Source organism: Saccostrea cucullata, unplaced genomic scaffold (genome assembly GCF_032062105.1).
Source record: "Saccostrea cucullata isolate Sc308-1 unplaced genomic scaffold, CSIRO_AGI_Scuc_v1 ctg239, whole genome shotgun sequence".
NCBI lineage: Eukaryota > Metazoa > Mollusca > Bivalvia > Ostreida > Ostreidae > Saccostrea > Saccostrea cuccullata.
Window position 1 is genome coordinate 507,608 of NW_026939884.1, and position 15,802 is coordinate 523,409.

The 15,802-nt window shown below is 36.2% G+C and overlaps 1 protein-coding gene and 1 long non-coding RNA gene across 2 annotated transcripts; both read right to left on the reverse strand.

Moving 5' to 3' along the window:
* Nucleotides 1-6,785: 6,785 nt before the first annotated feature.
* Nucleotides 6,786-8,535, reverse strand: LOC134254197 (uncharacterized). Its single transcript, XM_062736744.1, has 6 exons — nucleotides 8,518-8,535; nucleotides 8,145-8,180; nucleotides 7,765-7,980; nucleotides 7,268-7,360; nucleotides 7,084-7,155; nucleotides 6,786-6,963 (listed from the first exon to the last, which is right to left on the reverse strand). Exons 1-6 carry the CDS (start codon nucleotides 8,533-8,535, stop codon nucleotides 6,901-6,903), a joined length of 498 nt encoding a protein of 165 aa, XP_062592728.1. The 3' UTR covers nucleotides 6,786-6,900.
* A 4,754-nt stretch (nucleotides 8,536-13,289) lies between these two features.
* On the reverse strand, nucleotides 13,290-15,709 carry LOC134254179 (uncharacterized). The gene is made up of 3 exons (XR_009989270.1): nucleotides 15,601-15,709; nucleotides 15,279-15,368; nucleotides 13,290-13,549 (listed from the first exon to the last, which is right to left on the reverse strand). It is a non-coding gene; the product is annotated as an uncharacterized LOC134254179 (long non-coding RNA).
* Nucleotides 15,710-15,802: the final 93 nt, after the last annotated feature.

Consider the following 15,802-nt stretch of genomic DNA (forward strand, 5'->3'; position numbering starts at 1 on the left):
TTGCATACTCACCTGTAATATTACCTTGAACTTTACCTGCTTCCGCACACCAGGTGGGATGGATTTCACCACAACAATGCGGATGAATATTGTGTATCGGTGGCCTTCATTATATCCTTCTCATAACTGCTTCGAACACGTTGAATGTACTGACATTCAAAACATGTATTTACAAATGTATCATTAATACAGTTAATTACTCGTGACTTCCAAAATAAATTCAATGACCATCGCAGCAGTTTTATTGTTCTATCAGCTGTCTAGTTCATATATATACAAGTATCTATATCTAGTCAAACTACCTCAAGGTTTTTAAATAAAAAAAGAGAGATAACTCCCTTCATTATGTTTATAAAAAAATTAATTAGATACTGGTATATTCATGTCAGGAACTTAGCAGGGTTTTTGACCGGGGGCGGGGGGTAATCAACTAACCTTATAAACCTAACAGCAAAAAAGGGGGGAAATTTCCAAACGGGGGGGGGGGGGGGCAACTTCTGTCAGAACCATTTTTATACACTACTTCATTACCCTTATTTTGACTATACTACGCACAACAAAAAGGGGTTGTCTTTCAAAAAACATTTTCTATAGTAAATAGTAAAACGTTTTGTTCGGGGAAAAAAAGTGGTATGTGCCCAGGGACCTCTATCATAACAAATCGGGAAGGGCTACATTATATTGCATCTAATGTCCTTGGTATATCTTTGTACTAACTTAATACTTTCATTTTTGTTTCAACTCCTGCAAATCAGATCAGTTGTTGCATTTTAGTTTAGAACACATGTAAAGAGTAATTCAAAATATCTGAAAACTTTCGAAGATTACGTCTTTAATTGCTAAAATTTCAGGTTTTGGACCCCTCCCCCTCTTAGCCATGGCCTTGTCCATCTTCGCTTGTGTTGGGGAGGATAGCAGCGGATCGTATACTATATTATACACGTAGAAAATACTGCATTTAATTTACATTAGCGCTGAATATTTTCACCTCTTGAAACCTTTTTATATAATAATAATAAAGAAAAGTATCGACTGAAAATTGCTCGATTAATCTACATGTACTCTTGCACAATAACGTATCAATTTTTTAAAAAAGTACTGAAATAATGGTATACAATTAGATATATTTTAAACCGATTCACATAAGCATGCATAAAGCATACATATAAAATGGAACTGGGGAAAAATCACTGTATATGTTAACTAACGTTTTCTTACAATTTCTCCAAAAAACCAAGATGTGTTTGTGAAACACTGATGCCCCCGTACGGCAACAAAGCGAAGCTAAAGCTTTTTCAAATGCAGATCAAATATGTTGGTACCTAAAGTAAGGCCTTTTCACAAGAAATACAAATGTGAAATATAAAACCCTAGAACAACCTGCTCAAAGGTTATGACCAAGGTTAACATTTTTAAAGGTAGGACAAACTTCGGTGTCAAGGTCAAATGGTCAAGGTTGTTGGTTTCTAAAGAAAGGTCTTGTCAAAAGGATTACATATGTGAAGAATGAAAGCTCTAGCCCTTACTGTTCAAAAGTTATGGCCAAGGTTAAAGTTTGTAAAAAGTAGGTCAACAACCAAGGTCAAGGTCAAAGGATCAAAGTTGTTGATGTCCAATGAAAGTTCATCTGACAAGGACTACATATGTGAAGTATGAAAGCCCTAGCCCTTACTGTTCAAAAGTTATGGCCAAAGTTAAAGTTTTTTCGTAAGTACGGAAATGTCCAATGTCAAGGTCGAAATTTTTGGTTTCAGATGAAAGGTCTTGCCACCAAGAATTGATATTTGAAATATAAAATTCCTAATATCTATTGTGGAAAAATTAGGGCGAAAGTAAAAGTTTGGATTTTTGTGTAAAAATGGGTCAAACTCCAAGGTCAAGGTTCTTGATATCAAATGAAAGGTCTTGTTATAAGAATGAAATAAGTGAAGTATGAAAGCCCTAGTTCTAACCCTTCAAAAACTATGTTCAAGGTTGTATTTGAAAAGTAGGTCAAACTCCAAGGTCAAGGTCAAAGGGACAAAGTTCTTGGTATCCAATGAAGCGTCTTCTCACAAGGATTACATAGTATGAATGTCCTAGCCCTTACCGTTTAAAAGATATGGCCAAGGTTTAAGTTTTTTCATAAGTACGGACATCTTCAAGGTCAGAAGGTCAAATTGTTTGGTACTCAATGAAAGGTCTTGCCACAAAGAATACATATATGCAGTATAAAAGTCCTGGTATCTACTGTTCGAAAGATATGGCATACGTAAAAGTTTGGAATTTTTGTGTAAAAGTGGGTCAAACTCCAAGGTCAAGGTCAAAAGGTCAAATTTGGTGGTACCCAAAGAAAGGTCTTGTCATAAGGAATACACATGTGATATATGAAAGTCATAGCTCCACTAAATCAAAAGTTATGGGCAAGGTTAATGTTTTTGCGAACAAACAGAGATACAGACAGACGGACAGCTAGACAGACAGACAGACGGACGGGCATGACAAAAACTATAAACCCCCGAAACTTCGTTTACGGGACCAAAGCTTTGACCCTTTGACCTTGGAGTCTGACCTACAGTGTACTTTTCAAATACAACCTTGAAAATAATTTTTGAAGGGTTAGAACTAGGGCTTTCATACTTCACTTATTTCATTCTTATGACAAGACCGTTCATTTGATATCAAGAACCATGACCCTTTGACCTTGACCTTGGAGTTTGACCCATTTTTACACAAAAATCACATATGTTATCCTTGTGAGAAGACCTTTCATTTCATACCAAGAACTTTAACCCTTTGACCTTGACTTTGGAGTTTGACCTACTTTTAAAATTTAACCTTGACCATAACTTTTAAAGAGTTAGGGCTAGTGCATTCATACTTTACATATATCAACCCTGTGACAACACCTTTCTTTGGGTATCACCAAATATGACCCTTTGACCTTGACCTTGGAGTTTGACCTACTTTTCAAAATTTGGTAACCTTGGCCATAACTTTTGAAGGGTTAATGCTAGGGCTTTTCATACTTCACAAATGACCTTGAAGATTTCTGTACTTATGAAAAAACTTTAACCATGGCCTACTTTCATATTTCACAATTGTATTTCCAGTGAGAATACCCTACTTTTGGTACCAATTTCCTTAAATTAAAGTTTAATCTTTGCTATGTTGCCATACGGGGACATCAGTGTTTCACAAACAAAATCTTGCTTCAATTGCCTATATATTTCAACGTGAAACTTAAATTCCCTTTTTTTGCCCTGTCCTGCCCCAGGGGGATCATGATTTGAGCAATTTAGAATCTACACTACCCTATATATGGATGCTTCGATCCATATATATGTTTCAGCTCTTCCGGTTCAGTGGTTTTTGAGAAGAAGACTTTTAAAGATTTTTTGAAATTTCTTACATTTTTAATGTAAAACTTTCTTATTGTTTCCATGCCAGTCCCCCGGGGTCATGATATGATTTTTAGCTCACCTTAATGAAGAGCCAACTTTTTTCAATGCCAACTTCGTTCATTACCAATTTTTTTGGCATACAATACTTCATTTCCCTAATATCACTTTACTGTAGTAAAAAGTTGGGGGGGCTATCAGCCTTTCAATGAACTTTTTCAATAGTAAAAGTAATGTTGGGAAAAAGGACCCTGCCCCCCCCCCCCCCTTGCTAGGTGCCTCAAGGATGCATACTATCAGGCGTGCTCCAGAAGCTGGATCTGCCCAACATTTTCTGGATGAGTGAACAGGTTAATGTTTTTGGTGCAGGTCTCGTATCCATCCAAGTCGCTCGCGTGGCGCAGTGGTTAGAGCGTCTGCTCTAAAGTCACGAAGTAATGAGTTAAACCTTACGTCGCAGGTTCTATTCCCATTGTTGGACGTGGTGACCGGTCCTTCAGATGAGACCGTATAAATCGAGGTCCCGCGTCGCAGTAGGTGCTGGCAAGAAAAAAAATCCCTCCCTGCTAAATGGCCGTAGCATAGGACAAAATTTGCAGCTCTCCACCAGAGAGTAGTGGCGTCTCCATATGAGAGAAAATTTCTCGCAAAAGAGACGTTAAACAACATACAATCAGTAAATCATATCCAAGTAAGCATGTCCTATGTCGACGAAACTTGCGTGGATGATACATCTAAGGGTACATACTACCAGGCTTGCTTCTGATGCTGGATCTAACCTATATTTTCCGCATATGTTAACATGTTAATATAAATATTAGTCTTATGATGATTAAATTTATATGGATGATACATCTAAGGATGAAAATGCCAGGCTTGCTTCAGACGCTGGATCTGACCTACATTTTCTGCATGAGTGAACGAGTCAATGATTTTGGAGCAGGTCTCATTTCCAAGTAACGGTAAGTCTTATGTTTACCAAACTTGCATGGATGATTCATCTAAGGATGCATACTACCAGGGTTGCTTCAGATGCTGAATTTAACCTACATTTTCCGCATGAGTGAACAGGTTAATGTTTTGGTGCAGATCTCATTTTTAAGTAACGATAAGTCCTATGTTGACCAAACTTGCATGGATGATACATCTAAAGATGCAATCTACCAGGCATGCTTCAGATGCTGAATCTGACCTACATTTTCCGCAGGAGTGACCAGGTTAATGTTTTCAGTGCAGGTCTCATTTCCAAGTAACGATAAGCCCTATGTTGACCAAAGTTGCATGGATGGAACATCCCATGTTTTTGGTGGAGGTGTCATTTTTAAGTAACGATAAGTCCTATGTTGACCAAACTTGCATGGATGAAACATCCAAGGATGCATACTACCAGGCTTGCTTCAGATCCTGGATCAGACCTACATTTTCCGCATGAGTGAAAAGGTTAATGTTTTGGTGCAGGTCTTATTTCCAAGTAACGATAAGTCCTATGTTGACCAAACTTGCACGGATGGAACATCTAAGGATGCATACTACCAGGCTTGCTTTGGATGCTGGATCTGACCTACATTTTTCAGATGAGTGAACAGGTTAATGTTTTTGGTGCAGGTCTCATTTCAAAGTAACGATGAGCCCTATTATTACCAAAGTTGCGTGGATGATATATCTAAGGATGCATACTACCAAGCTTGCTTCAGATGCTAGATCTGATCTACATTTTTCAGGATGAGTGAACAGGTTAATGTTTTGGTGCAGGTCTCATTTCTAAAAAAAAAAAACTATGTGCCCAAACTGGCATGGATGAAACATCCAAGGATGCATACTACCAAGTTTGCTTCAGATGCTTGATCTGGCCTACATTTTCCGGATGAGTGAACAAGTTTTGAAGCAGGTTCATTCTAAGGAGGTCTATGTTTTATGTTGAGAAAACTTGCAGGTCCCATTTCCAAGTAACGATAAGTCCTATGTTGGTCAAACTTGCATGGATGGAACAGCTAAGGATGCATACTACCAGGCTTGCTTCCGATGATGGTTCTGACCTACATTTTTCAGATGAGTGAACAGGTTAATGTTTTTGGTGCAGGTCTCATTTCCAAGTAACGATCAGTCATTTTATACCAAACTTGCGTGGATGATACATAAAAGGATTCATACTGCCAGGCTTGCTTCTGATGCTAGATCTGATCTACATTTATCAGGATGAGTGAACAGGTTAATGTTTTGGTACAGGTCTCATTTCTAAAAAAAAAACTATGTGCCCAAACTGGCATGGATGAAACATCCAAGGATGCATACTACCAAGTTTGCTTCAGATGCTTGATCTGGCCTACATTTTCCGGATGAGTGAACAAGTTTTGAAGGAGGTCTAAGGAGGTCTATGTTTTATGTTGAGAAAACTTGCAGGTCCCATTTCCAAGTAACGATAAGTCCTATGTTGACCAAACTTGCACGGATGATATAACTAAGGATACACACTACCAGGCTTGCTTGTGCTGCTTAATCTGACCTACATTTTCCGCACAGGTTAAAAGTTTTTGAAGCAGGTTTATTCTATGGAGGTCTAAGCTCTATTTTGAGCAAACTTGCATGAATTATACATGTATAAGGATACACATTAATGGACTTGCTTCAGATGCTTGATCCGACATACATTTCCCAGCTAATGGACCAGGTTAATGTTATGGGTGCAGGTCTATTACCAAGAAAAAATAAGGCCTATGTTAACCAAACTTGCATGGATGACGCATCAATGGATGAACACTCTCAAACTTGCTTAAGATGCTGGATTTGAAAAAAAACATTTTCTTGATGGGAGTCTAGTTTCAAGTGTTTGGATAAGTCTATTTCCATGCAAGTAACTGCAAGCTCTGTCAGATCAAAATTTCGTAAATTTTGCAATTTGGTATGTACACTTCAAGATTGTTAGTTTAATGTGGGACTTTTTGCCTCACTTAAAAGACAACATTCGTTGAGGTGAGCTCTGTAATCTCTGATTACATGAACCTATGTTTATAGTCTCTTTAAACAGCAATATATTTAATCCTTCAATGTTGATGTGACTATAGACTATTATACTCCAGAATCCATTTTGCCGAGTTACTGTGCTCTTCTAATAGAATAATATGAAGGTATCAGCATGTGATATATGTCTCCATCATCAAATAAAAACATAACAAGAAAAAGTTCTTTTATGTTTATTGGAAAAAATCAACAAGTATTTACATTATTTCAAAAAGAGAAAAAAATATTATGCCAAACAAATTTAAAATTAAGAATATAATAAATCAAAAAACGAAAATGAAAAAAAAATGTCAATGTCAAATATGTAAAATAACAAAATTTAATCAAAACTATTTACACTGATTCAGTATGAAATATGTAACATATATACAAAGAGATGTAGGACCACATACCTGTGTGACATAGCTAGAAAATATGGAGAAACAGACCAACCCAAAACAGCATACAGCAGATGTCAGAAGTTTTAGGTCAGTTGAATAGTCACACAGGTAAAAGTTGGGGCCTACAAGCTCAAGGCAGCAAACATTCGTTCCAGGCACTGTATTTCAATCTCCATCGGTGAAAGCTAAAAAAGAAAAGAATTCAAATGGAGTAATTCAGAAAAAATGATAAAATTGCTAGAATAACAGAATTTTCTAGAAGAATACATTTTTAAAAGTGGTCAATATTACAACAAAATGCCTACCAAAGCAGTCTTCTGTCTCTTCGAAGGCACGAAAGGTTGGTCTGGTCTTTTACGTTTGCAAGTGGGTCGCTCCTGAAATAAACCAATACAATATTCATCAGACAACTATTTCATAGACACATATGTAGACATTTCATATGTTATATATCTGTAATTGATAACGACTACTAGTATTTCCCATTACCTTCGCCCCTGTCGGCTTCGTCTCTGTACAGCCGTCCCCTCCTGCCTTGTCCTCTACCAATCTCTCTGTCTCTGGCAGCTTGCCATCAGTCTTCTGAAAAAATAATTTATTGAATTTCACTTATTTTTCTTGCCTTTCTAGTATCTCTTCAAAGCAGCCATTATTCTCCTCTCAAATATTGACTTTACTTTGCTTAGATTATACTGTATGGTTTCATAAATATGCGGGCTTCATATTTTAGCGGCTTTGGCACAGACACATTGATGCTCTAATTCATGAATACTGCTAAGAAATCATATATAAATACAATATAAAGTGTGGAAGTGTGTCGCTCTAACTCATGAATAGGCCTACAACTCAATACCCAGTGATTGCGCAAAATTTTGAATAAACCATTTTATGTACAAAAAAGTTTTGTTTGCCACGGTTTCATTGCTTTGTTGGAGCTTAATGATACATGTTCTTGTAAGATTTTTTATCCTTTTGATTACACCTACCCTGTCAGTGGCAGCTCTAGGCTCGTCAGAGGAAGAGTTGAGAGGAATCTCCACACGTGAGGTAGATCCGACATCGGAAGGTGGGGCAGGATGCGACTCATCAGCCAAAGAGGAATGTCTGGGAGGGACGTCTTCACCCAGGGAAGCTCCAGTGGTGACCTCAGTATGTACCTCACCGAGTCCAGTCTCAAAAGAGGGAGAGGGTGGGTCAGCCTCCTGGAAGAAAGGTACCAAAGTGTCATACTCTGTTTATTTGAAAAAAAAATTCTTTACAAGACAAAAATTTCTATGCAAAATAAAATACACACTGTGGATATTATACTGAGCAATATTATAAATTATTGCTGTATATGTTTATTACATTGTGTCTGAGTACTTACAGCAACAGCAGTCTTGGCCTCTGGCTCTAATGATGGCTATGAAAATAAAGAAAGAAGGAATTATTAAAATTGTTATAAATTAAGTAACTGCAAAATAACTATTTTGATCAGGATAAACAGCCATTTTTCACACTTTAATAAAGATCAAATATAGGAAAAAAGCCTTTATAGAAAACACAACCCCTTTGCCAATGAATAATGAACCCAAACCCGAATTTTTGAAAGACGACGGGCAGGTAAAAGACTCTTTCATGATGACTTTGACCGTAAAACATATACATGTAATGCAATTTATAAACATATTGTATTATACTTGCATTTCTCAGCTGTGACTAACTGTCCTATGATTGATGATTTTAAAGAATAAATTTACCTTTGACCTTTTACCCATAATTCCACACGACTATCTGCCCGCTCTTTCTCCCTGGTCTCGTGGTGCCAACACAGGAGAACTCAGTAACTGCAGTTTGGACTTTTTTTTGTTTCTTTGGAAGTGTTTTCTTGTTTTTAAGCTCAAGTCAATGAAGTTGGGGGAGCGTATGTGATACCCGCTGCATTGACACGGGCATATTAGGTTACAATTTTTGTACATTTTTCTTTTTAACTACTTCTATGCCATATATTGATCAGACATGCATGAATGGATGCTTCTGTTGTCTTTCATTATACCAGTCAAGGTTTCAGATCCTGCAATTTCAGCAAAAGAATGACCATGTTAATGTGTTTTGTGGGAGTTCATGTTTTTGGTGCAGGTCTCTTTTTCAAGTATATAACTATAAGCCCTATGTTGATCAGGATGATACATCTCAGGATGCACACAACAGAGCTTGCTATGGATGCGAAGTCTAACCTATGTTTTCTGGATGAGTAAGCAGTTTAAGGGTGCAGGTTTCATTTCCAAGTAACTATGAACCATATGATGACCAAACTTGTATAGATGATACATCTAAGGGTGCATACTACCAGGCTTGCTTTGGATGGTGGATCTGACCTACATTTTCCAGATGAGTAACCAGGATGAAGTGTTTGGTGCAGGTTTCATTTCTACGTAACTGTAAGTCATACTTTGACCAAACTTGCTTAGATGACACATCTAAATTGTATCATTTCCAAATTATTATGAGCCCTATATTGATCATGCTTGCACGGATGATACATCTAAGGATGAACACTGGACTTGCTTTGGATGCTGAATCTGACCTACATTTTACGGATTAATGAACAGGTTTAAGCTTTTGGAGCAGATTCATTCTATAGTAACTATAAGCTCCATGTTGACAAAACTTGCGTGGATGATACAACGAAGGATACACACTTATCGACTTTTATTGGTTGCTGGATCTGACATGCATATCCCAGATAATGAACCAGGTTAAAGTTATGGGTGCAGGTCTATTACCAAGAAACTATAAGGCCTTTCTTAAACAAGTTTGCATGGATGATGGATCAAGTGATGAACGCTCTCAAACTAATTTCATCTGATGCTGGATTTGAATTACTTGTTGGATGTCTAGTTTGAAGTTTTTGTACAAGTCTATTCCCAAACAACTGCAAACCTATTATAACAGATCAAAATTCCTTAAATTGTGCATCTTACAATGTAAACTTCAAGATTGTTAGTTTAATGTGGGACTTTGTCTTACTTAGGACATTGCATTCATTTAGGTGAGCTCTGTAATTTCTGCATGATTACCTATGTCTTTTTATATTCGGTGTGTTCCCGTTTTGCACACATTTGTAATTAGGTATAGAACAAAAGGTGTGAAGTGTGTTTTTATAGCAATTATAGTCTGATTTCTGGTTCGGATTTACCTGGATTTACCTTTGAATACCTGATTTAGCTTTATGTATTCTTAATACAATTTTTTATCTAAACAAGAGGCCCATGGGACTTGACAGTCACTTTTAAAGTATCTTAAATTTCTCATTCTATTAATTAAGACAACATTTGGATTCAGGTTGCAGAAATTTACAGTTTTGTTAGGACTCCTCCATGGATATTTCAGTTGTCTTCAAATTCAGAAAGATTTTTCAGACGATTTCAATTTAAAATTTATTTTATTTATACAAATACATGTACTAGAAGCTCTACTTGCATTTACTTATCAAGTAGTATAGAATACTTGTATATCATGTCTATTAATGTCCAACCAAAACAGAAAAAAGAGAATTTCAAGAAAAATCTACACTCTAAAAAAAGTTTTACTTAGTAATTTATATTTACTTAAATTTGTGTATGTAGGTAATAACATATTACTTGGTTTTTACTTACAGTTTACCACTAATTACTAGCTATTACTAAAATATTTTCAAATTGCTATATTTAATTGTTTTACTTAAAACAATAAATTATTTACTGCATCAAGGAGGATTAAGAGCAGCTGCAGAACAAATTACTTAAATCTGGTAGTCTAATTACTATATATATACTATAATGAAAAAAAAATAATGATATCAGAATTTTATTTTAATTCCTATATATATATAGCTAATATTTTTTTGCCCCGTAAACGAAGTTTCGGGGGTATATAGTCTTTGTCGTGTCTATCTGTCTGTCTCTCTGTCTGTCTGTTTGTCCGCAAAAACTTTAACCTTGCCCATGACTTTTGATTAAGCGGAGCTATGACTTGCATATTTCACATGTCCATTCCTTTTGACAAGACCTATCTTTGAGTATCGCCAAATTTGACCTTGACCTTGGAGTTTGACCCACTTTTACAAATTCCAAACTTTTTCTTTAGCCATATCTTTTTAATTCACATATATACTCTTTGTTGAAAGACCTTTCATTGGATACCAACATCCATGACCATTTGACATTGACCTTGGAGATTTCAATCCTTGTGAAAAAACTTTAACCTTGGCCATTACTTTTGAACGATAAGGGATAGGGTTTTCATACTTACATATATGTAATTCCTGTGAGAAGACCATTCATTAGATACCAAGAACTTTGACCCTTTGACATTGACCTTGGAGTTTGACCCACTTTTAAAAAGCAAACATTGACTTTAAGTTTCCAAAGGTTGGGGTTAGTGCATTCATACATTACATATTTCATCCTTGTGACAAGACCTTTCTTTGGGTACCACCAAATCTGACTCTTTGTCCTTGACCTTGGAGTTTGATATACATTTCAAAGTTGGTAAACTTGACCATAACTTCTGAAGGGTTGGGGCTAGTGCTTCCATATTTGAGATATGTATTTTTTGTGGCAGGACCTTTCATTAGATACCAATAACATTGACCATTTGCCATATGGGGGCATTAATGTTTCACAAACACATCTTGTTTAAATTGTATTCAATTGATTTACTTAAAACAGTAATTTATTTACTGAATCAAGGAAAAATCAGAGCAGTTGCAATACAAATAATTACTTAAAAATGGTAGTCTAATTACTATCAGGATTGAATTCTTAAATTTTCATTTTAATTGTCTGTGAGGAGGAGTTATCTTTCTTCTAAATAATCCTTCATGTAAAAAAAAAGTTATACTAATTAAAATGCTGTATTAAGTACTTGAATCTTTAAACCATTTTTAAAATGGTCCTTAAAAATATACAAATTATTCAATTTAGAAGGCTTTTGATGTTGGAATTAAATGTTTTATTGCTAAATATAATAAAACAATTGCAAAGAAATAATGTCGATTTTAGTAAATACGATAAGTATTTCATTTACTTAGTATTCTCCTAAGTAATAATATTCTGGATTTTAATTAATTTCAGAATTACATTTACTTAGTAATAATTCATAAAACCAAGTAAATAGAAAGCATATTATCTCTAAATTAAGTAATAAAGATTTACTAAAAATGAGTAGTTCATTTACTAAGTAATATAATTCCTATTAAGTATTGATACTTAGTAAATCATTTTATAAGTAAAGGAATTCATCCTTATTACTAATTATGTTTACAATTACTAACAATGATAGTCATTTACTTGCTATTCTGACTAAATGGATTACTAATAATTACTAGTTTTTCTTAATCTAATATCTTATTTTAAAAGCAACAAGTAAAACTTTTTTTAGAGTGTAATTATTGTACATATGTATCCCATGGCAACATCGAATAATTAAAAAAAAAGCAAGACATAGAATTATTTTTCTCAGTATAAAGTATAGTCTACTTGTGTATCAAGACTAATAATTGAAAATAAATTTTAACTGTAGGATGAATTACCTAGGTACTGTATATAGAAATTTAGTAACCATGGTAACATCATTTATCACAGTCAAAAAACGCTACGCTACATTAATATGACATACTGTATTTTAACATAGTCTACTCCTGCATCAACTTATTGGCATTGGTTCGAAAGTGTAAGAAAAATAACTTTTTGAGAAAAAATAAACTTGTTTCTATCTTTAATGACAGCACAATTTGTCAAAATCAAAAAACAATAGATAAAAAGATGTATCTACTTGTGTACAAAGTCTTACTGAAATCATACCAAACTGCAGGAGACAAAATCAATTCAAAGATATTTAATTTAAGTGACTATGGCATTTAACACCATTTGTCGAAATAAAATACCAATAAAAAGAAGTATGCAACTTAGTATAATCTACATCATTCATGTACCTATATTCGTATTAAAATTGGACAAAATTCTCCTGATTTTTCACAAAGTGTATTTGATTTAATGGTCAGACACTGTAAAATCACATATTTTCCTGGGGTCAAATTTTTGCGGTTTGAGTAAAAACTCTTGCCTCATGGGGATTTGGATTCATGGATGAAGAATTGTTGAGGAGTGATGTATGTAACATTATACATTTCGTGGTGGATATGAATTCGTATGTCTCTTCATACTTCGAAAACAATGATAATGAACCACCCACCAAAATTTGTGATTTCACAGTACACATTAGTACAGTTTATGGTATGCCTCAACCTAGTCCTAGCACCACTCCACAGTTGACCTCCTATTAGGTCCCATGATCCCCAGCTAAAATGATTATCTCTTCTGTCCACAACCAGTTCTTCCAGGATTGTAGACTAGACCTTGTATAGTGTGGTACCTGGACAAGCAACCCTGATCTTGGATCCCTTCTGCAATCTTAATCCAACCAGTCAAAACACGCAGTCTGCCTTCCGTATCGCAAGTTTTGGATGTTCAATCAGCTTGAGTAAAAGAGACTCAAACCTGCTGCTTGGAAACTCCTTCCATAACAGTGATAGTTCCATCAGCAATACATCACAAATGGCAGCATATTACAGAGAATTATGTGTACAACACTGCTACCTTTAAAAGACTGTATAGCTAGCCTGATTCTGATTGTCACCAATATGACAGAGGACAATTGTACCCTGTTTACCTTTCGGGTCCACACCATGTCCCGTCTCCACACCCGGTTGGTCCTCCAGTAGTTCCTCAGGAACTGTGGTGGCTCAGGCTGTTAAATAAGAATCAATTGAATCAAATTCTGACTGGAATTATCTCGGGATAGGTTGAAAATTCGCTTAGAAATAAAAAAAATTAAGAGGTACTCGGTTAATCAAGAATATTTCTGAAGAAATAAGAATGTTGCTGAAGTAAGACGTATTCTGATAAAGAAATAAGTATTCTGCTGTCTCAGATGAATAATTATGATGACAATGTAGTGTGATATTCAAAGTTAATGTGTATATGAGCGCCAAAGAAAAGAAGTATTCCAAAGTTTAAACAGTGCTGATTCATAAACATTTCAACAAATCGGTAGGACACTTAAAGGCCCTTTCACACCAAGCTGCGTTCACACGGAGTCATTACGGCGTTGTTAAATTTTTTAAATCGCCGTGGAATCGCAGGAAAATTGCACAATTTTCTGTAAATTTTCACAATATGAAGATGTCACGGCGTCCCTACGGCGACGGACGCGATTCTACGGCGATCTCACGGAGTTCCCACGGACATCTCTCGGCGATTGACTGCGCTTACGCGGAGTTTTCACGGCGCGTTAGGAGTTTTCACCTCGTGTTCACGGCGTTCTCACTGCGCTGGCTGCGTTCACAATACGTTCACAATGCGTTCTATACTCATTGATATATTTTCAGAAGGAATGTAAAACATTTTTGTTTAACGATTCAAGTTACACGATGAAAAGACTTCTAATCATGCCAAGAAATATTCTTAGTAATTAAAAATATTCTATTTAAATAATTAAGTACTAAATTTTTATTAGTTTTATGATTAAACTTCTTTTTTCAATTTTATCGGTTCAGATGTGTTGTTAGATTTTCTTTGATTTTATTATGAATGTAAAAAAAAAAATAAACACACTGAAAAGTTTTTTACAATATTTAAGTGAAACAACAGAAGAAGTTCTGGTGTAATTTTCTCTTCCATTTTTTTTTTCACTTAAATGCTCCTAGTGCAACAAATACGTTGGAATTATTGCTGATCAAAATATGATCTCATTGCTCTTGTTTCGTGAGCTGTCTGACAACGCCCTAACAACGCCGTGAAAGCGCATTGTGATCGCCATGGACGCTGTAGAAACGCCATGGGAGCGCAATGATCGCAGTGACAACTCCGTGCTGTCGCCGTGTAATCGCAGTCGAAAAAATCACAAGACGACAAATCTCATTAGACGCGCCGTAAAAACGCGATAGAAACGCAGTGTCATCTCCAAGGACTCCGCGACATCTCCGTGAGGTCTCCGTGGAAGCGCAGTCTACTATCACTGCGTTCGTACCGCGATCATGTGCGTCTTCACGGCCTTCATACGGAGCTCCCACTACGTTGTTGGAGATCTCACCGCGCTGCTACAGCGATCATACTACGTTTCTACTGCGTTCTTATCAGACCGCGATCACACGGCGCGTACTTTGTGCATGCCCAAAGTGATCGCCGTCCACTGGCGTTCTAGGATACCCTATGCGACCCTACAGCGTTCAGTGGAGATCTCGCCGCGTTGTCACGGCGCTGTAGGAGACTCTACTGCGATCACCTCGGCGTTTTGCATATTTTGAGGACGCCGTGCAGTCGCCGTGAGGACGCAGCCCTGGTGTGACAGGGGTTTAAGATAAACAGTTATACACATCCAATTTGAAGGGATATTTAAAAGTAATAACCCTAAATGATTAGAAATAGTCAATAAGTAACTGGGGCACTTAGATTAAGATTCCTGGTTATTAATTTACCTGTTTGGGTTCAGTGACAGTTGGCACCTTGGTGGGTCCGTCACTGGTCACCTGGGTGGTGGGTGGTGTATTCTGCTGCTGGGTCTGCTCCTAAAATACAATGTTTATTTCAGTTTAATATCTTCATGTAGCTCATAATTATAATCCCTGTGAAAATAGTGATTAATATCTATATTAAATCTCCATAATAATGTATCTTTCAGCATTTTATCATGTCCAAAATTATATTTTATTGATAAAAAAAATGTACATTTGGATATCAGTTATCTTTTTTTAAATTGCCCCCTTTCAAATGTACTTGTAAATGATGCTGAACATTCACCTCTCTTGTCCATTTCTGGTCCCTCCGCCAGACTCTGTTGTACCTCCAGGTTATCCTCCTCCGTTTGGGCACGACCTACAAAACAGAGGAAATCAGTAGGACATAATTACTGTACACACCATTACTATTATACATGTATAATCAATAATTACATAAAGTCAATAAATAATACTCGAGTGCCACACCTCGTCAGTTTCCCAGG

Excerpts from the sequence above, each read along its gene's own strand:
- LOC134254197 (XM_062736744.1), bottom strand. Across the intron at positions 7,981-8,144 it reads AGGCCAAGACTGCTGTTGCT|GAGGCTGACCCACCCTCTCC; the intron begins GTAAGTACTCAG and ends CCTTTCTTCCAG. Across the intron at positions 7,361-7,764 it reads CTAGAGCTGCCACTGACAGG|AAGACTGATGGCAAGCTGCC; the intron begins GTAGGTGTAATC and ends TTATTTTTTCAG.